The sequence below is a fragment of the Nannospalax galili genome, unplaced genomic scaffold (assembly GCF_000622305.1).
Source record: "Nannospalax galili isolate Female #2095 unplaced genomic scaffold, S.galili_v1.0 scaffold475, whole genome shotgun sequence".
Classification (NCBI taxonomy): domain Eukaryota; kingdom Metazoa; phylum Chordata; class Mammalia; order Rodentia; family Spalacidae; genus Nannospalax; species Nannospalax galili.
In genome coordinates, this window is record NW_008339435.1 from 4175313 (window position 1) to 4197848 (window position 22536).

A 22536-nucleotide genomic window follows, 5' to 3' on the forward strand; every position below is an offset into this window, starting at 1 on the left:
TCTCTCTCCCTCTCTCTCTCTCTCTCTCTCTCTCTCTCTCTCTCTCTCTCTCTCTCTCTCTCTTCCTTTCCTGCCTTGCTATGTAACCCTGGCTGACTGGTTGGGAACTCACCATGCAGATCAGGCTTATGGTAACTGTCTTGCCTTTGCCTCCACAGTGCTGGGATTGCAGCATGCACTACCACACTTGACTCTGCTACTTTTCTGTAAAGTATCTAACTGATAGGTCTACTTTCCTTATGAGAGGATGCTGTGTGGGAAGGGCATGTGGAGGAGGAGGTGACCAGCTGTGAGCTTGCCCTTCATGGGGATGTCCATGGCTCTGAGTCTGGCCTGGAATTTCTATTTCTCTCTCTTTTAAAGAAAATTTTAATTTACAACATGTCTCCCTTCCACCTTCATAGCTCTCCCCCCTCCCTCCTTTCTCTCTTCTTCCTCCTCCTCTTCCTCCTCTTTCTCTTCCTCCTCCTTTTCTTCCTCCTCCTTCTCCTCCTCCTCTTCCTTCTCCTCCTCCTTCAATAACCCACTGTGAACTTCCTTCCCCTTGGGAAGAGACTCTCCTTTCCCTAGGATCTAGAGCCAATGGCCTGTGTAGGCACTCTTTCCCTCAGACACACAAGTCCACAGCAGCCCAAGCTTACTCTGTTCACTGCTATGGTTAACAGGGACAACAGTGTTAAAATCTAGAGAATGAGAAAAGGCTACCAGAAAGGGCTGCAGTACTTGAGGGACAAAACCCAGCCCCTAATAATACCACCAGTTCACTGGCTTCTGTGTCCCATCCCATTTTCCTCTCCTCACCTCCTTCCTACATTGGCAGGGGGTGAGGCTTGTGCCCTTCTCACTAGGCCACTTCTCCAGGACAACCCTCCTGCCCCTCCCCAGGACCTCCGGGTTTCCCTCTCAGCAGTCCTTACTCAGGGAGACACTGAGATTAGCACCTCCAAATCTTGAAGCAGCCCTTCATTTTGAGCTGTTTCCTTATACATGTTAAAAATATCAGAGCACAAAATGAAACCCTGATTCAGCAGGGCCTCCATGCCACTCTGGAAGGACTAGTGAATGGCAGATGTGTGGCATACACACTCAGGAGACAAAAGGAGTTTCTAATGCCTTAAGATGAATTTTAGTTGCATTTCCTTGAGATGTCTTTTTAAAAAATATTATTTTTATTTTATGTGTATGAGTATTGCCTGCATGTAAGTGAGTACACCCATGTCGTACAATGCCATGGAGGTCAGAAGAGGGCTTCGGATTCCCCTGAAACTGGAGTTAAGGATGGTTCGTAGCTGCCATGTGGGTGCTGGGAATCGAACCTGGGTCCTTTCTAAGAACAGTCAATGCTCTTAACCGCTGAGCCATCTCTCCAGGCCCCCTTGAAAGTCTTCAACAAGCAATTAAGTCTTGCCTTCTTCCATGTTGGAGAGGCAAGCATGGGACCAGGAGGAGCATCACCCAGTGCCAGTTGAAGTAAATAGTAATAGAGACTCAGGCAGTGGTTCCTCCCTCTTGCCCTATTGCTTGGGCTCTCCCCCTCAGAGAAGCTGGTCACTCACCCACATAGAAATATTCTGGGGACTTGTCCTCTGAAGATAAATCCTTTATGGTGCCTCCAAACCGAAACCAAAGTCCAAACGCAATGACAGCTGACCCAGCCAGCTGGAAGACAAACAGCACAGTGTTAATTTTCTATGGAGGAGAAGATGTGTATGTGCATAGGTTGATGAGCAGGGTGCAGGGAACAGGAACCTGGGAGGGCTCACCCCTATAGAGATCACCTCACCTACCTTTCCTGTCTTTCTGGGGAGGAAACCAGGCTCAGAGGGACAAAAGCATGTACTCTAGGTCCCTTTGGGGCTCTGATGTGATTGATTGATCAACACTGGACTGTTCTAAATTCAGCCACAGGTTTACTGGTGGGCCATGGAGCTCTCCCATGGTTATTCGGTGTTCATGGTTTGAAAGTATATGTGTATGTGTCAGAAATCACTGTTCAACAACAATGCCCCTGGCAGGCATCTGCCTCTGCCTTATTGTCTCTTGAGAAACATTACTGGACCTCCTCGCCAACATCTTAGTGACAATGGTCTCAGGTGGCAGGTCACCAAGAGCAAGATGAACTCCAGGACCTGGGGGAAGGCACTTTCTAAATTAGAAAAACAAATACCAGCCTCTGAGCCCACCCACACTTCATGGCGCAGTTTCCCATTAGAATGCTGTTCACAGGCTTCTATTGACCCTCTTTCCCTGTGTCTTACATGGTGGCCACTGGCCCTGGCCCTGGCCCTGTCCTGCCTGAGGATGGTTTTACAGGACACTTTTTTTTCTTTTTTTTTTTTTGGTTGCTATTTTGAGTTTCCATGGAAAGTGAAAAAGGAAAAAATAATTTTCTGAAAATGCATGGTCTGTGCTATGTGGCTCATGGAGAGGCTGAGTGGCTGCCACAGGCAGTGGCCGGGCAGGCTGGCAGCTGGTAGAGTCATCACTGGGCTCCTTTCCCCTGGCTGAGAACTGTTACCGGCTCCATGTCTGAGCTGGCAGCTCTGCCTGCCACCTCGGGACTGTTCTAACCACAGGGCAGCAGGCTCCAGCCAAGGTGTTCTCTCCACAAACATCACTCTCAGATTTCCCTGTATTAATCTTCAGATATTTACTGGGTACCTTTGAGAGCAAAGCACTATGGGAAAAGAAGCAGAGATGTAAAAAAAGCATCCAGCCTCTGCCAGCCCTTCCAGTTACTGTTGGGCCTTCCTAGTTCTCACCAGACAAGCTAGTGAGGGTCTGCCCTTGTCTAAAGAGAGGAGAGCACACGAAGATGCTGGCAGCAGAAGCCAAGGAGGGAAAGCAGAAGAGCAGTTTCATGAGGAAAAATCTAGTCATGGTTAGGCCAGAGGTCTTTCTAGGCAGGCTCCTTTTATGTAGGGCAGCTTATAAGGGGCCTTTTGGGCTACCCAAGGCTTTTTACCTCTTCACCTTCTGTCTCCCAACACCAATACCCTGTGTACCTGGCTTATAAACTACATGGTCCTTCGTTCGGTGAGGAGGAGTGGGTGGCTGAGTTCTACCAGTTGGCTGTTCCCATGTGGAATAACTAATGGTTTCCAGCCCCCAGAGAGGGCACTAATTCGATAATGTGAGGGGCAGTTAAAGGAGCTTGGCTCAACCTCCTTTTGAAAGACTTGTGCATTTTTAAAGGGCAGGCTGGCATGGAAACATGAAGTGAAACCATGCTAAGGCATTAACAGTATTTATCTTTAAAGGGTGAAATTATGGGTGATTTTTCCTTCATTGCTTTCTAAGAGCTCTATGATAATTGTGCATTGCTCTTCTAAGCTTAGAAACATAGCTTTTGAAAAGCATCATGTATTACTTTCTATGTTCAACCTGGAAAAATAGGGAGTCTTCTTGGGCTGTGCTTTACTCAGGAGGATGGCAGCTTTGGGGTCCTGGCTGTTACTGTGTAGGGAAGAGTGACATGCTTGGTTAAAGCTATGTCCCTAGAAGTAAGTGCCTGGGCTGCCTGGGATGATCTGCCCAGCAAGCCTCACCAGCTTTCCAGCTTCCTCCACTCTCTGGTGCCTAGATGGAAAGACAGAGTTTCCAAATACAAAGCAAAATCTATTGACAGAGGCCCTGGGCCAAAACCAGCAGCCACCAAGCAGACTGTGGAGGAGGTGACTAGTCCCAGGGACACCCTACCGTGAGGCCACATTTTTGGAATCTCTGAACACAAACTCTAATTTATAGCTGTCTGGGATCATCCTCCCAGACGGATTCCATTCGTCTAGTTCTGGCACAGATGTGTTTGAGGCATAATGGAAAATGAAAAGAGAGGTTGCAATTTAGAGCCACTGGGCAATGGGGAAAAAAAAAAATCTGTGTTTGCTCATCCACACCCCCAACCCCAAACCACACGGGTTTCTTCCTTGGTCAAGGAAACTGTGGCTTAGCTGAATGTCATCACTGTGTGGAAGGGAATCCTCATAACATGATGCAGGCTGTGTTGAGGACCTGTGGGTGAGGAGCTGGCTAGGGCCTCTGCTTTGGAAGGCATCATAGTAACAAACACATAGCTCTTTGGCCTTTCTGAACTTACCAGTCCTGTAAGGCTCATGAGATACTCTGTTTGCTGGACTTAAGTTGGAAATTGCTTTAAAAAATATTCACACTAACTCCAGTCCTGTCGGGAGTAAAGTGAGTAACCTTACTGTCAGTCACAAAGTTTTCTTTACTCTGCATTCCACAGTTGGAGGGTACTCTTTCAACACCCAAGAGAAGCTTCAGGCCCCTCGAGTCCTAAATCATAACTCCAGGAGATGCAAATTCCCAGATGTTATAATGCTCTCTTTCAATCTCAGCCCATTTTGCATCCAGATGTGTATTTACAACTCAGCTAAGGTTAAGACAAGCAAAGAATGGGAGGTTACCCATTCCCTTTCCTTCTCTGGTCCCTACCTTTATCTCTTCACTTCTTCCTTTTCATCCTTACCATAGTTAGCGCTAGAGAGGTGGCTCAGTGGTTAAAAGCAGTGGCTGCTCTTATAGAGGACCAGGGTTTAGTTCCCAGCACCCACATGGAAGCTAACAACCATCTGTACTCTAGTTCCAGGGGATCTGATGCCCTCTTCTGATCTCCACAAGCACTGCGTGCACGTAGTGTGTGTGTGTGTATGTGTGTGTGTGTGTATATATATATATATATATATCTGCAGGCTGAATAATCATACTCATAAAATAAACGTCTTTAAAAAAAAGAAGACCCAACCATGGTCCAGCCCAGGCTAGGTACTGTACTTCACATCAGAGAAATAATGGAAACAGTAGGGCTCACAACCAACTGGAAGATAATCACAGAAAGTATGAAATGAAATCGGATGCAGGAAGTGTGCTGAAGGGGAAGAACACCAGCACATACATTGTCAAGGGAGGAAGCAAAACTCAACCACTGGTTGGCAGCAGTCATTCGATTCTGATTTATACCTTAAAGAATGGGCAGGGAGGAATTAGAAGGAGGAGAAAGCTCGAGGCAGAAGTAACAGCACAGGGAAAGGACTCATTCCTTACCTCCATGCTATGTGTGGGTAAAGAGACCTGTGTGGGGCAGTTCAGTGGGTCAGTAGGAGTGTAGGCAGCCATGGCTCGTAGCTTCTGCATGCCACTATCCTGGGAAGCCCATGGCAAAGTCTTGAGGGGGTTGAGATGGGAATTTAACTCATCTTTTGATGGGAGCAATCAGGAGCCTATGTGTGCCTGGCTGCCGGACACAGTGAGTAGCCACAGATAAACACCTGGGTGACTGAGGACCATAGAGAGGACACCAGGGTATGGATATGGAAAACCATGAGGGCCAGTGCAAATCATTGTAGCAACTAAGGAACACTGCTCAGGGCCACCCTGCTGTCAGGGTCAGGATCACTCCCAGTGTCTCTAGCAGATTTACAAGTAGAACCACTGTTGTTTTTGTAGGAATAGACTTTTCTTTTTATGTATATCATCTATCTATCTATCTATCTATCTATCTATCTATCTATCTATCTATCTATCTATCTATCTATCTATCTAATCATCTATCCATCTATCAATATATCTAGTGTTGGGGGTGGAATTATGAACATGCCACAGTGCATGTGAGGAGGCCAGAGGACAATTTGTGGAAGTCAGTCCTCTTCTTCAACCATGTACATCCTGAGGATTGAATTCAGGTCTTCAGATTTGGTAACAAACACCCTTACCTGCTGACCATCTCAGCAGCCCAGGAATGGACTTTTCCTTACTAGAGTGAGTTGAGCCTTGATGGTTATCATTAAAAACAAACACACAAAAACACTAAAAAGAAAACAACCAAACAACATGTATGGAGCGTGCATTATGACCAGGAGACAAGGATTCAGAGATGAGGAAGCATTAGGAAGTTTTCCGGGACCCACAGCTGGAAATCTAATCATGCAGGCCTGGACTCAGTCACAGACCCTGCCTATTGGATATGGTGAGGGATACCAGATTAACATTATTTCTGTCATCATCATTATTTTTCTCAGGGCCAGTTTTGCACAAGGCACTCTGAAAATGTAAATATGATGAGGAAATTAGATGTGGTAGTATGTACCTGTAATCCCAGTACTTGGGAGGCCGAAGCAGGAAGATTACAGTGACTTTGAGCCTAGCCTGGGCTAGGTAGCAAGTACTAGCCAACCAGTACTACATAGCAACTAGTAGGCCAATCTGGGCTACATGGCAAAACTGTGTTCACCAAATAGCAGCAAAAACAAAAAATTAATAATTAAAAGAAAGAGAAAGAAAAAAAAAGAAAGAAAATATTATGACATAGGGTGGGTTTGGGGGACAAAAGTGGGCCTACTGCTTAAACAGATGCATTATGTAAGAGCGAAAACAGTGAATAGTGTAAGGAACAGTGCCACATAAAGCTATTGTTGAATAGGAGATCCCCACACGCAGTCCTCTATTTCCATGGCTGTCACTTCAGCCATCAGTTATGTCCCAGAGAGTTTACAGGACACAGAAAATTGAAAGATACCTTTAGAGAAGACCGTTTGATCTAAAACTCAGTAGAATAAGGGGCAGAAGACTGGATTAAAGCATTTTAAAGCACAGCGGATGGCCAAAAGCTTCCATTAGGTAACAGTTATCTGCCACAAACAAGTCATTTAGCAGAACTCAGGACCAGTCGCGCATTTCAACTGCATTTTATTGCACTTCTTTCTCTGTTCTGAGATTGTTAATGAAATGTCCTATCTAGAAGAAGTTTTTTTTTTAATTTATGAATTACAGACAAAGTGGATTCTAGTCCAGCTGCAGGGGGTAGGGCTGAGAGGCAGGATAAAAAGCCTACTCCCCACACCACCCCTCCAGTCTGCCCAGCCTTCCCCTCCTGGTAAATAGCCACCCTGTATCACAAAGAGCACATGTGTGCTGTCACTCTGCTGTCTCAGAATGGAGAGCCCACTTTCTGGGTCAAAAGCATCCCCAGGGGGAGGTGTGCTTATAGCCAGATGGGAGACAATGGAAGGGTCCTGAGATGCCTGAGCCCATCTCCCTGTTTCCTCCCATTTGGGGTTGTCTGCTTTTGCGGTTTCATGGACTAGAGTTCTCTCCTGCTCTGCCTGCCCCCGACCCCCTAGCTCTCAGGCTACTTCCTTGGGGAAGCCTGCCCTGGCCTAGATATGTGTGCTGCTTCATAGCTCACATAACCATTGCTATTTAAATATTTCTGGGTTTTGAGGGCTGATCTTTGTGAGGGTAGGGACAGCTCTGGGTTGCTGGATGCCATGTGCTTTCCCTTTTTGCCTTGCAGAGTGTGCTAAGGTGTGGGAAAAGGGGACGGGCACCTCTCATGTTCTGCTACAGACCGACTTGTGTTCTCTTCAAATCCACAAATTTTCTTCAGCCACATACTGAAGGCTACCCACAGCATAATGGCTCTTAGAGATGGGACTTTTGTGGGGGTAATCGGGGTTAGATGAACTCATGGGGGTGGGCCCTCATGATGGGACAAGACCTTCATAGGAATTAACACCAGAAAGCCTGCTTTCTCTCTTCTCATCATAAGACCGACATGAGCAGGATCCTCTGTGAGCCTGTAAGAGTTGAATCCTGACCTTCTTACAGAAGACTTAGAAGCCACTGGGGAAGGACCCTTCCCTAATGGAATACTTTGTCCTTGGGTACAGACAGAACATTCTGATCTGATCAAAAGACTAGAATATTCCATACCATTGTCTCCTTCCTTAAGAGTTAATTCAGCTAGGTCTGTCAATCCCTTGGCTAAGAGACCACCCCTCTGGAAGGCTGCCATGCCAGAGGAATAGGAGGAATAATTATCCCCTTAATAAGATACTGTTTTCCTCCCCTGCCCCTGTGCAGGTGCTTATGGGGCCATGGTCATGCAGTTACTGCTAAGTCTGATCACTCTTCTGAGTCCTAGTTCAGAACAGTGTATTTTTCCCTTTTTCTTCTCTTTCTTTTGGATGCTGGCCAATGCCTGCTCATGTTTTCTCTCACATTTTCTCACTCTTTCTCTTAAGCTGTCCCCCTTGTACCTTGTGGCTGCTTGCTGACCTCCGTTGCTGACCATCATGCCAGCCTAACTCAAAAGGCATGGCTTTCTTTCTTCCTCACCTCCCTCCTCCTGGCAGCTGCCAAGGTTAAAGCTTGCCCACCCTGTTGCTTTTCTCAAACTCTAATAAAATTGCCTTCAAGATTGCTACTGGGTCCATTTTAAAATTCTTTTATTAACAAGACTAAGAACTCAAAGAAAGGACCCCAATTTCCCTAGTAACATACAATGTCCACTATGGACCCTCCCAAAGTTTCTAGTAATAACCAACCTCCATAACTATAAGAAATAAGTTTTGTTGCGTAAGCAGGGCTTTTGTTGCTGTTATTAGCTTTAGTTTGCTTTGAGACAGGGTTTCACTATGTAGCCCCCGAGGCTGGCCTTGAACTCACCATGTATCCCAGAGTGGCCTCAGACTTGTGATCTTCTTGCTTCAGCCTCCCAAGTGCTGGATTATTGACATATGCCATCATGCTCAGCCCTAGTCTATGATATTTCTTTCTCTTTCCCTTCCCTATCCTCTTCTTTTTCTCCCTTCCCTTCCTCTCATTCCCTCCCTCCCTTCCTTACTTTTCTGATGTTGGAGATCGAACCCAGGGCCAGGTTACTTCTTTTTTTATGTCATCTTGAGCTGCAGGTTGACATTGGGAACAACCTCTCTTACAGCTAAAGGAATACTTTGTAAAGTACTGTTTTCAAACCCATCTGCACCTTGGAAACGCTGCAGTTACTGTGTGAACACAATGGTGAATGCACTCAGCAAAACACTCACCCACACCCACAGAAAAAGAAAACACCACCACAACATGCAGTATCAGTTCTGTGTTTTCCTAAGCCTCCAGGGATGTGTGCTGGGAACCATGCATGGACATAAAGAAAAACCTGTGCGTGCCTCTTACTTGCTGGAGGTATGAATACTTCATACAGCCACAATCATATAGACACACTTGCTGCCTTTCAATGGAAAAAAATGAACAAACTCACTCCTGTGTTCTTTATGGTGAATGCTGTGTGTACACAACCTAGTTCATTTGCTAGTCTCCTCTTTGGGATGAAATCACACAAAGTTGAAAATGATGTTTTAATCCTAGAGTTTCCATTAAATGCTTTCAAGCTAATACTTGCTCATGGTGGCAATTCGCAGCCTAGATGGAATGGTAATAAGCACTCACGATGCCTGATCTGATTGAAACCCCATTATGCTTCCATGAAGGGAGTGCTGCCTCAGCCTTTCAGCAGCCAGATGTCAGAAGCACATTTGCTTTGGAAGATGACACTAATTTGCTCAAAGTGGAAAACCAGCTCCCAAGACTTTCATCATATTATGCAGTGAAAGCAAGGCTAGGATGCACATAGCACTTTCTTAAAACCAAGGGTTTTATCAGAAAAAACTACAAGGGCCGAATGCCATGTGACATTCATACCAAATAGATCTGGTTGCCCTGCCCTTGATATCAGGACTGGGTAAAGACTGGGAGAAAGGACTGCCATGACACCTGCCAATGAGACAGCTGTTTGGAAATGCCTGGCACCACTTTATTTCACAGGGTTTCTGATCTACCCTCTTATACCTCCACAGACTTTCCTAAGGACAAGCTGGTGCTTCCTTCAGGTAAGAACATGTTTTTAAAAATTTTATTTATATGGTGTGTGCACATATGTGTGTAATGTATGGGTGGCATGGTCTGCATATGGAGGGCAGAGGATAACCTATGAGAGTTGGTTTGCTCCTTCCAGTGGGACCTGGGGACTGAACTCGGGTCCTTAGGCTCAGTGGCAAACACCTTTACTGGCTGAGTTATCCTGTCCTCACAAGAGCATATTTTATGATGACTCAGTGTTGAATTCTTTGCACTGCAATTCAAACCTTGATAGGATCAAAAGTGTTCTGTTCTCTGGAAAGAACACTTGGCTGTACATTTGTCCCAAACATACCTTTTTCTGTTTGTTGAGATTGCTGTGAAGTTTCATGGATCAGCTGACCTTGCTGGGAGGTGGTTTAGAAGTGTTTGGGGCAGGGGAGATAGAAGTTTCCAGGAAGGAAAGAAAAGAACCTGGGAAGAAAAGCTGGCTGTGAATGACAGCCACACAATCTGTCACTACCTGTAGACAGCACACAGGGCTGCGTTTATCTAGTGGTTGTTCAGGATGCTTCTATCTTAAAAGAAGTACAGGGGAAAGAGCAGAGTAAGGGACAGCAGGAAGTAGGAGAAAGATAGATGATGGCTGTGTGGTTTTCCCTATATAGCAAAACAAAGTCACAGGCCACCGACAAATGCCAGGGAGCAGATGGCTTTATCAGTGAAGATCAGATAGATACAGAATGAAAGCACCAATCCATAGAGTTGCAGAGGCAAAGTAAACTCCTGGCCTGCCTTATCTCACCCAGGGGATAAGCTGGGGGTGGGGGAGCAAAAGTGGTTTTTTTCTAAGTTCTCGGATTTCCTCCTTGTAGGACCCAGCTGGGTCTCCTTCTCTGGTCTCACCCACTCTGTACACTAACATTGCTCCCAGGAGCCACCGTGACATCTCATCTATATTGAGTCTTAAATAAGCAAAGATGAGACATTAAATGATACTCATGTGCCCCCTTAGTATTCTCCAAGGAGGCCAAGACACTGACTTCAGAGCAGGTAACCAGGATTCTTAAATACTGAAATCTGTAGTGTTCTTTACTCAGTTTTCATTATTACAAAGATGCAATGGCAGAAAATAGATGTTCTACATAGAACTCAGACGAGAACAAACTAACATATTTCATTTCCAAGAAGTTACCCTGAATAGAATATAGTAAAAATCATGAAAGCCTAGGTTGTTGTTCTATAGGTAGTTTTCATTTAAAAAAATATTTTATTACTTTTTATTTTGTGTGTATGAGAGTATTGCCTGCATGCATGTAAATGTACCTGTGTGGTACAGTGTCTGAGGAGATCAGAAGAGTGTGTCAGATACCTTGGAACTAGAGTTAAGGCTGGTTGTTAGCCACCATGTGGGTGCTGGGAACTGAACCTGTGCCCTCTGCAAGAGCAGCAGTGCTCTTAACTGCTGAGCCATCATTCCAGCCCCTAGATATTTTTCTTAATATTAATTTTCTCAGAACCTGTTCTGAGGTCTCAAAGGAGTGGTACTGGTCCATTCCAAATGAAGGCTGTGTGATGCAGCTTTCTATGCAACTTTTCCCCTCCTTCATCTTGTAGGTTTTGCTGCCCCTGCTCAAGTTCAATATCATTCCTCCCCACTTATAAGCTGACTTTTTTTCCAATCATCCTTACCATGGGGAGCACAGGGCTTGCCACACAGTTTGGAACACTTGTTCTAGAAATTTCCTCTTTTGAGTGTTCAGACTAAATAATGATGCCCATGGACAGGATGACAAACACATCCATGTGCACAGACAGCAGCATAGGTAGAGGAGTTATACTGGGTAGAAATGGGGGTTCTAAGCAACTGGGTGTGAATCAGACTCAGCCCAGACCCTAGATGAGCCTCCTAACTCCCCTAACCCTCAGCTTAGCTGTCTGCAGGGTGAGGTAAAGCGAGAGCCTCCTGAGAGATCAAGCAAGCTCAGCTACACACTCAACTGAGATGCCTGAGACTTCATCATTTCATGCTGGTGGATTCCTCAATACAGGAACCCCCCAACCATGGTACCAATAGCTTGGCTTTCTGCCACTTCCGTCTACTAAATGTTGTCGGCAGTGCACTCCTACTTCATGACAGCCAGACTTCCCTTCAGTCTTTTAAACTATCCTAGAAAGCCAGTGGCTTTTTACAGAAGCAATGTTTCCCTTTCTTTCATTTTAGTTTTTTAAAGAACTAGTCAGAGAAACTATGAAGATGTAGTTATGAGACAAAGAGTAATTAAGACTGGGGAGACAGCTCAGTTGTTAGAGCGCTTGCCTGGCAAGTGTAAAAATCTGGATTTAATCCCCAGAACTTGTGTAAAAAAATTTAGCTGTCATAATCACAGCGCTAGGGAAGCAGAGACAGGTGTATCCTGGGGCTCACTGGCTAGCCAGCATAGTCTTCTTGATGAACTCCAACTCAGTGAAAGACCTTGTGTCAAGAAGAAAAGGTGGACAGCACCTGAGGAATGATACTCAAAGTTGTCTTCTGGTCTCTACATGTATGTATACGAATGTACATACATACCCAAACACAAACATGAACATGCACACACAGAAAAGAAATTTCCCCAGTGATATGTTTGTCATCTGTGCTGGGATTTGAACTCAGGATCCCATGCTTGTGTAGCAAGCGCTCTAAAGCACTAAGCCATCTTCCTGGTCCACTAGTATATTTTCCTATACTGTGTATTCCACATCCCAATACATTAACATAGTGAAAATGGGTTAAAATGTGAAGACCTTGGATATACATGATCAACTGTGTCTGATTTTCAGCTTCCATATCTGTGAAATGGAGCTCACTAAGCTATCAGGAAAATTAAAAACTACATACACTATGAAAATGAGGGCTGCTGATTCATTACCAGATGAGATCATGTATGTGAAAGCATTCTGTAAACTAAAGCAGTGTATGAACGTTAATAGCATTGCACTTTTGCTCTCAGTGAAAGCCAAGGACAGTGAGAAAGGTAGGCCAAGGTAACTCCCATTCACCTGCCAACTGTGCTCCAGCCTGCTTGATAGTCCCATCCCAATGGCCCATTCTCAATCCCTCCTCCTCCACTTCTTAGAGACTGTGACACAAAGGTCAGGACAGAATCACTTGCTTTAATAAGAACGACCCATTGTGAAATTTCTGTCATTAAGCTCAAAGATACTTCAGGCAAAAGGGTATAGAATAACAAGGTGAAAAGTAATACATGACAGTAATTCTAGGAACCACCAAGTATTAGTGTAAAAACACCTCTTAAAACAACAATCATGGGGCTGGAGAGATGGCTCAGCAGTTAGGAGCCCTGACTGCTCTTACAGAGGACCCGGGTTTCAATTCCCAGCACCCACATGGCCACTAACAATTGTCCATAACTCCAGTTCCAGGGGAATCCAATGCCTTCTGACCTCTGCAGGCATTGCACAACATGGGTCTACTTATACACATGTAGACATAACACTCATTCGTACACATATACACATAAATTAAAATAAATAAAATATTAAAACAACAAAAAACAACAATCATAAAGTGGTAACTGGAAGAGAACAGCCAGAAGCAAACCAAGAGGAAGGACCTCGCCACCTCATCCAGTAACAAGGGTCTCTGAGCTCTTGAGGCCACATCTAAAATAGTCATTCTCAAAGTATGTCCTTAGAACACAGTGCCAGTATCACCTGGGGGTTTGTTAGAGATGTAAACCTACTAAGTCAGAATGTATAAGTGAATAAGGTCTCTGGATAGCTAGACTCACATTAAAGTATAAGACACATCAATAACCTAAGGCTGCCTCACTGCCTTTCCTTGGCCTCTATCTGGTAGCTCAGATGTATGACAGGGACCCAACAGCTCTGCTCTAGGGTCAATGCCCATGAACTCATTATCTAGAACCCTGTTGTTCTCTCTCTCTCTCTCTCTCTCTCTCTCTCTCTCTCTCTCTCTGACTGGCACCTCATAGTCCCTGCTCTCAAGGTCCAAAGGCCAGAGAGGGCAAAGACAAATGAAGGCCAAGTAAAGGTACAATGGCTCCCAATCTAGAACTAGGTCTTTTAAAAAATATTTTATTATTTTTATTTTATGGGTTATGAGTATATTGCTTGCATGTAGGTAGGTGCACCCATGTCATGCAATGCCCATGGAGGTCAGAAGAGGGTGTTGGATGCCCCTGGAACTGGAGTCGAGACAGTTCTTAGCTGCCTTGTGGGTGCTGGGAATTAAACCTGGATCATCTGCAAGAGCAACCAGTGCTCTTAACTGCTGAGCCCTCTCTCCAACCCTAGAATTAGGTCTTAATCTTTGAACCAGCAGTGCTTATCAGGATGTCAGGCTTTAGCACATATAGGCTGAGTAAACTGACCATAGAGGAAGGAATCTCTCTCTTTAACTGTACCTTTTATAAGCTCCTTCCATAAGACTCTGCACCTCCATAAGCACCTTCCATAACTCTAGCCACTTTGACTACATGTATACAGGGCACTTGCTTGCTCCTTTTTACCTTTAGGAGCCTATGGAGTTCTGGTTCTCCCTTTCCACTTGCCCCTCTAGCATTTGAATTCCACCATTCCTAACATCTTAGGTTATTGAGCATGTGGGTGCATGCACCAGATTTTTAGTTTACATATATTCATTTGTTTTATCTGCACAAAGATCATAAAGTGATTGGAGTATTACTCTAATTTTATACTCATTGTACAGATGAAAAAACTGAGGCTTAAAGAGGTCAAACAATTTGCCCTTGTCTCCAAGTTAGTAACCAATGGAGCCAGAAATAAGCTCAGGCAGTGTGGTGCCAGACTCCACATTTTAGGCTTGGCTTTCTGGATTTGAATCACCATACTGCATAGGTCTGTCTAAGGTCTACCACAACACAGGAACCACAGCTCTGGCCTCTTTGGGCTGGCCTTGTGCACTCTTTGCTCCTCCCAGCATCCCTAGGTCAGTAGGGCAGGCTAGCCACTGCTGCTGTCTTCCCACCTTGACAGAAATCACAGGGTCCACTATGGCGAGCAGGCTGTTTGGGAGACATCAAAGGATCTTTCCCTACCCCCCTTCGCCAGTCTTACCAATAGGTAACTGCTCAGAAATTGTTTTTGAAATGCTTGGGAAAGAGCAGGAGGTACCTCTGTAAACTTTGACTCAAACATCTTCTACTCCAAAACCAAGGAGATGTCTTTTCACAAGCACCTACTAGGCACCACCAAGTGAAAAGCCAAAGTTGCATTAATCGTGGTGAGGAGGAAAGAACAGCAACTTCAAATTTGCCATATATGGCATCCGACTTTCAACAAAGAACAACCCTGCTTCCTGTTGGACGCAACCCTGAGCAGCTCAGAGCAGCACAATGATAGGAAAACGCTGAGCAGACAACAATAAATCAAGGAATAAACAGTGCCTAGGCTTTTCTTTAAACCAACATATGTGGCTGGGTGGGTTGTAGTATTTTATTTATATTGCTATGCAACAGAGGGGAAGAAGAAACAAAGGTGATTTCAATGAAAGGCACAGGACTATACTAGGCTATGTGACCATAGTCCCTGAAGTTAGACCTGGCAGGAGCAGACATCATTTGTGGTGTCAGAAATTAATTTAGTAAAGTTAATAACCAGGCTTTACTTTTGGTTTTAAAGCTCAGTGGTGAATACAGTTGGTACCCCCAGGCCAGGGAGCTCTGTGCTGGTTCTGAGAGGTCTGCTTGAATGTTTAGAAAACCAGAGTGCAGCTGAGGGAAACTTTAACCCAGCTGCCAGGATGAGACTCCAAATGGATCTGTGAAACTGCAGATCACAAAACATACTCTGCAGACTCTGTGCCTGCCTCTTGGCCAATTTCTGGCAGGACAGGAAATGCTGTCACCCAGGGAGACCTTATACCTCAGAAGGGAAGACATCTAAGGGTGTGTGTAAACATTATATTCCAAGTCACAGCTGAAGCCTTCCTTCCAGGGAAAGCCCTCCAATCTGGATAAAATCAACTTTAGAAACTAGGGCGAGTCTTCTGTGGTTCAGGTTCCCTTATGACAGGAAGGGAGGAATGTGAATAATTTATCCCAAGCGACTGACTTCCCCCAAGTCAGTAGCTGTGTTTCAGTTCATCCCTTTTACTTTGGCTGCACAAGCGCAGGACCAAGAAAGCTGCTGGCACCTGCTGCTCATCCTCGACCCGCCCTCTCTTGGGGAGCTGCTAGGTCCTCCCAGCTCTCTACTGGGCTTGATCTCTGAGAGCAAAGTTCAACATCCATGCAATGATGGGGCAGAGATAAACAAGGTCTCCAAATAGAGTTCATAATTGATTATCTGGAAATCAGGAGGGCCATTCACACTCAGGATTCAAACTTGAAGATTCATTTATTCATTCTATAGATAATTTATTCAAGTACCACCTATGTGTTGCACACCATTCTAGGTGCTGGTGAAATGACTGAACTCAACAGCAAAAAATTTCCTGCTTGAAGACAGTCATAGGTTTTAGTGGGGAAAATGCCCAAGTATGAATTGAGAGGATAAATGTCTAGTCACTAAAGAAGACATTTGGCACAGAGATACAATTTGCCAACATTAAGGGCATCAGAAGAAAGATAGGTATTGTTTACTAAACATTTCCTATGTGCCAGGTAGTTAATAATAAAAATAATGAAGGCTTTTAAGCCCCTACTATGTATGGAAGTCAGAGGAAGGCGGGGTCGGAGACTATGCATTTCCTTTTAATCCTCTCAACAACTCTAGGTCTCTGATTGTACCCATGAGAAACTAAGCTCAGATTAGTAAGAGTAACTTGCTCAGGCACACCGTATCTGTTCAACCACACCCCGCTGGGTGCTGCACTCAGGCCAGATAGCTTTGCCACTCAGATGGCTCACATTCCTTTCCCCTGATCCTCAGCTGGTGGTTCACCTTTGCACACCCCCATTTTCCCAGTCTTTCAAGGTTGAGCCCCAATAGCTCCTTCAGAGATTCCCAGGCTTCTCACTGATACTGGGATCCCTTCTCTAAATCCAAAATTAGATCACTTATAGAAAAGGCCATCTGTAACTTCAGTGACAGGCACTCAAACTTCACTGGCCTGTTACTTTCCTTTCTCCCTGTGTTTAGGCTCAACGGTGTGAAACTTGTTACTTGTTTATATACTTACTTTATTCTTGTTATCCCATAAGCAGTGCTGTCATTGGTTCAACTGGAGTAGCAGCTTAGGGAACAGTGATGTATAGTAAAAAACGAATGTCTGTCCAGCAGTTGTTTAATAGTATTTCTGAAATGTGCCCATTGGTCAGGAGTGCCTGCTAGAATAGCTTGCTGGACCCCTTTCCCGGAGCATCTGAGTCAGCAAGTCTGGGGTAGGCTAAAAATGTGTATTTCTGACAAATCCCCAGGGGATGCTGATGCTGCTCATCCAGGAGCCACACTTTGGGGGAACTACTTGTTAACTGGATCTCCCACAGGGTTTAGAGCCAGTAGGCAGCGTTTGAGTCCTGTCTGTGCCTCTCCACAGCTGTGTGACCTCTGCCTTCTGGTCTCTGAAAAATGGGGGTTGCCAGGCATGTACATTGGTACTGTGGTAAGGATGGAGTGCAATGATGGATGTCAGGTGCCTAGCATTGCCCCTGACCCATTGAAAACATTTGATAAGCTGGCACCATGTCAGGCTGAAATAAGCACTGAGCCTAGCCTTCCCTCTCAAGCTGACATGAAACTTGAATTTATAAGCAGTTAGAATGAAGGATGTCACCACAGCATGACATCTATAATTAACAGCTTTTGAAATTAAGCCAGACTTTAAAAAAAACACAAGGACCCTCGGAAATGCCTCTTCCTGGAGCATGTGAGATGTAAATGCCCAGGTGCATAAAAGCCATGTGTATTTTTAAAATGCAGAGTCCATCCTCAGGTGCCTCCTCCAAACTGTCCATTGCTGACAGATGCTGGACATGACCATGTGGCTTCTGAAGAGCTTGGAGTTGCTGGAGTCACCCAGGAATCTGGGCTAAAGGGTTGGCAGACACAAGTAGAGCCCATCATCAATAATTAATTACTTGCTGTCTAGAAAACCTCTCAGAATAGACAACCACCTTCCCGGCCCCAAAGCTTCTCAGTACCCTGTCTTTTGCTGCTACACTACTCTCCACAAACACCTTCACCCCAAGCAAGACCCAAGATCCGTGTCTCCTTTCGGGGTCTGTCTGAGCAGTTCACTAGCCGGCATTCTCTTAAGGAGAGTTCCAAAGGGAGTGTTCAGAAAAGACCTTTCGCAGATTGGCCAGGGCTTGGTACAGAGTATTCTAGGGATGGTCTGCCCCTAACTATGCCCTAGTAATACAAGAAACTTGGGCCACAGACCTCTCTGTGTACCTCTAACCTAGGAATGTTGCCAGGTCTATGCCACCCTGCAAAGTTGAATGAGATCATCTCCGGAGCACCAGTAAAAGGCGGGGACCCCGCTGCCCCTCAGAAACCTCTCCATTCCCCACACCCTCCCAGAACAGCACCCACCACATCCCACCCAGCAGTATCTTCCTTTAATGCCCAAGGAAAGGATGCTCCCTCAATTTTCACTCCTGCCCAATATTTCCCCAACAAGCCAGAGCCAGGCGGTGTGTCCACACACTCTCTCGGAATCCGGCACTACCCCAGGCAGCCCTAGGGTGTTTTTCTCCCAGGGTCCCTGCCAGGCCGCAGGCTCCCGCGGGAAGGCAGAGTGAGAGGTGGGTGTGTGCACAGCAGGCTGCAGGGAGCCAGGAGGAGGACAGGCTGGGTCCCCGCACCTGGCGCCGGCGCCAGCGCCAGGGGATGCCACCAAGGCAGAAGGCTCCGGGGGAAGAGCCGCGCGGTGTCTCTGCTTCTCACCCGCTCGGTGGACCCTGGTCGGCGTCCTCTCCACATCAGTGCCCTCCCCCTTTGTCTCTCTCTCGCCTCTGGAGCACCCTGCCCTCTCCCAGGGCTCGGGCGCCGCTGCGGTCAGCTCCCCGGAGACCCCGGCCCCGCACCCGCCACCCGGCCCGGCCCCCGGCTCGGTCCCCCGCTCGGGTCTCACCCAGAAGAGCAGGTTGAAGCCCAGCAGCAGGTACTTGATGCACCGCAGGCCCCCGCGAAAGCGCCCCATGCTGCGACCCCGGCGGTGGGCTCTGAGTCCCCAGGCCCGCGCGGCTAGCCCGGAGAGCGGCGGGCGCCGGCGGGAGGGGCGGGGCGGGACCGGTGGGGGCGTGGCTTGGGCGTGGCCTGTGGGCGGGGACCAGACACCAGTGTAGCCAGCTGGCCCAGGGCTGGAGCTCCCTGGGGTGGAGATCCCCGGGACCTGCTCCTGAGCCGGGAGGTGGAACCACCGTCCTCCGCGCTGGCGGGCACACGGCTGTCGGAGCTTTGAGAGGGGACACGGGATCCATTTAGTCTGCACCGGGTGCCCAGACTCCCTAGGCCCACACTGTTGATTGAAGTTATCCTCTGTGGCCATGGAAACCTAGGAAGGTGACTTTAGGTAGCAAAGCTAAGCAGGGATCGCGGCCAACCCAAAGCTGTCAGGACTCGGGGTGGGGGCGCCTGGCCAAGGGTCAAGGGCTGCTGTTCAGCGGCATCTTGCGGGGACCCTCCCTCCTGCCGCTCGGGCTCCTCCGAGGACTCTTACCTTAATAGGCAAGAACTGGGAGAAGGCGCAGGAGGCGGTCCTGCGCTCTGACACAGCTCCCCATCCTGCTCAGCCCTCCATGCCTGCGAAGGGCAGTTAGACTCCCCACATCCTGCTAGGTTTGACCGGCTGGAGGGCTTGAAAAGAGTCCAAATTCTCTGGGTCTAGATTGAGATGAGTAGATGGTTTTAAAAAAAAAAAAAAAGGTGGGTTTTGTTTTGCTTTGCTTGTATTAAGTTAGTAGGGGAAATGAGGCTCCTACTCCAGTTGACTGTCTAAAATATGTGGTGTCAGACGGCACGGGGGAGACAGGAAAGTTTAAATTCAGGGAGCTCATGCATTAATTTAGCAACACTCAAGTGACAATTATAGGCCAGGCATAGTAGCAAGCCCCAGAGACTCCAGGTGGACTGCCAGACTTGGTGTCACATCTACTGGAGGACACAGATCTATAAGCAAATCATCGGAGCGGAGCGAGGTGAGGTGGGTGGGCTAGGCGCTGGGCAAGAGCCTGGCCGCTGCCTTGAACTGGGATGGGACAGGTCTGATCCCGACTTGAAAAATGAGTCCCAGTAGAGACACAGAGAAGTCATGAAAGACAGCACGTGCAATAGTTCAGCGGCAGGGAACAGTGAATGGGAATGAAGAAGACTGTGGCTAGCGGGAGCAGAGCAGGCGCCAGTGTGAAAGCCAAGATGAGGGGAGTCAGGAGGGCACCCAGGCCAAATCACAGCTGAGTCAGCTTACCATAGTGGAACGCTATCACATTACCCTTGGGCCTCAGTCTCCCCATCCCACTATAGAGATTGTAGTACCCACTTCCAAAGCTTGTGAAGATTAACGCATTAGTATTTGTAAAGTTCCCAGAGCAGTGTTGGGCACAAAGTATGATGAAAGGGACAGCTAGAACCGTCCGGGACTCTCAGCCAACTACTCGGTCCCTACCATGTTATGGTCTCAGCCTACATCTGTGTCTTTAAATATCTAGTGGATTTTATTTATGAAAATGAGCAGCAGAAAAATGAAAGTGCTGATTCTGGTAGTAACAGTGAACAAGAGACAAAGATAGAAGTCATTAGGTATGCAGAAGCGAAGACTTAGTATCACTCACACTTACAGCTCTGTATCTGCCAATACTGTTTTGCTATAAAAAGAGGAACTAAATTAATGAGTAGTCTACTGCCCCAGGGGCTTTCAATAAATCAGCTGAATGAACAATGGTATCATGTGGTTGTGTTTATTATATTGTTGGATTTTATGTTTGTAAGACAAAATCTATTTAGAGGTTATATATTCTATTCTCTGGGAACTGAACTGCTATTATGATACAGGAATCTATTGTTCTTCCATTCTGCAGTTCTAGTATATACATTATAAATGGATTGTTGCATACCTAACACAGCATTTTTAGATTTGGAGTATAAATTTGCTCAGCCCTTTGCTTAATTATGTTTCCTGTTGCTGTGATGAAATACCCTGAAAAAAGCAAGGGAGTAAGGCTTTATTTTGGCTTACAGGTCATCATGGTGGGGACGTCACAGCAGCAGGAACCTGAGGCAGCTGGTGACATTGCATCCATAGTTAAAAAGCAGAGAGTGATAAATGTTTGGGCTCAGTTCATTCTCTCCTTTTAATAGTTCAGGATCCCATCCTGGGGAATGGTGCCACCCACAGTGGGCAGTTCTTCCCACCTTAATTAACCTAATCAAGGTAATCCCTCACAGGCAGGCCCAGGTGATTCTAGATCTCATCCAGTTGACAATTGAGATTAACCATCATAACCCTCCTTTCACAAAGTTATGTCTTAGGCAGTACTAGCTTAAAGTAACAGTTCTGTGCCACCATACCCACCCTTAAGATAATTCTATTTCCTTGTAGCTAGCTTATAAAAATAAACTGATAGGTGCTATGGCTAATGAGAAGAGAGCGATGGCTTCTGGGTCCCAGTTGGTCTATCTTCTTATAGTTGTACACATGTTGTACTTCTTGTAGTTGTACACATATTGTATCCTTCTTGGTACCAGCCTGGGGACAGATCTAATAATAAAAATAAAGCAGAAAGTTGAGAGGGCGTTGGATCCTCTTGAGTTGAATTTGCAGGTGGAAGTGAGCCACTGTAGGTACTGGGAATTGAACTCAGGTCCTCTGGAAGAGCAGCAAGCACTCTTAACCACTGAGTCATCTGTCCAGCCACAGTCTAGGTTTTTATATGTGTCTGAGTGTTGTATGTCATTGTGGCTGAGCGCATCTTAGCTAATGACATCTTTCAAGAGTATATTATCTTATGAAAGTAGACGATATGTTAAAAGGCATAATAAGGAAATTAGCCTTTAAATTGTTAGTGCTATGGCTTTCCTCTCCTCTTTTCTTCCCGTCTCGAACTCAGACATGATACCTGAAACTCTAGAACATGTTGAGACGATGAGGAGTGGTCAAGGGAACTCTAAACCTGCCTGCTAGGACCTTTATATATTAAACTGTGGAATCAACAATACCACCTCTCTACCTCCAGCCTTCTTGTTATGTAAGAAGAAAGAATCCCAATTTGTGTTTAACTTTATTGTGTTACTTGGAGCTGAGATGTTTGTACCTGAGAGAGGAAGGCAATAAATTCAGTTTTGGATCTATTGAGTTTTAGATCTGGGGAAGCTCAAAGGGAGGGAATATATGATTTGGAATTCTGGAGAGAGGTTTGTACATTTAAAGCAAGGATTCATCTTAAATGGTCTTAACTTTTCTCATACATGTGCCAAAAATAATTATGGAAAAAATATTCCCCATTGCTCTTTTACCTCAACATTTAAATCTATCTTACTCATTTTGCATTTCCAAATGCTTTACCCCTAACCTCTTCAGCATAGATGATGGATATTAACTTAGAACTCAAATACATGCTTATTTTTCCCCCCTAGGTAATATTTACCACAACAAGATGTATTCATTTTAGGTATACCATCTGATAGCTTTTGACAAATAACCAAACCCTGTTAAGGTATAGAACATTATTACTGACCATGAACATTCCCCTGTACTCCTTCTCAGGTAACGTGTGCCCCCACCTCGCTTAGAGGCAAACATTGTTTTGATTTTCTTTCACTGTAGATGAATTTAGTCTGTTCTAGATTTTCTTTTTTTAATATTTTGTTATTTTTATTTTATGTGTACAAGTGTATTGCCTGCATGTATGTGAGTGCACCCCTGTCATACAATGCCGCGGAAGTCAGAAGAGG

At 45.8% G+C, this 22536-nt stretch overlaps 1 protein-coding gene across 2 annotated transcripts in view; it reads right to left on the reverse strand.

Annotated features, from left to right (window-relative positions):
- Positions 1 to 18867, reverse strand: part of Tspan2 (tetraspanin 2) — a 41091-nt gene extending 22224 nt beyond the window's left edge. For both annotated transcript variants that reach the window (XM_017798398.2, XM_008834014.3), the window contains exons 1-2: positions 18719 to 18867; positions 1557 to 1659 (exon numbers count right to left, since the gene is read on the reverse strand). In XM_017798398.2, coding sequence (XP_017653887.1) covers positions 1557 to 1659; positions 18719 to 18787 — 172 coding nt within the window. In that variant the 5' untranslated portion in view covers positions 18788 to 18867. The remainder of the gene's footprint in view (positions 1 to 1556; positions 1660 to 18718) is intronic.
- Positions 18868 to 22536: the final 3669 nt, after the last annotated feature.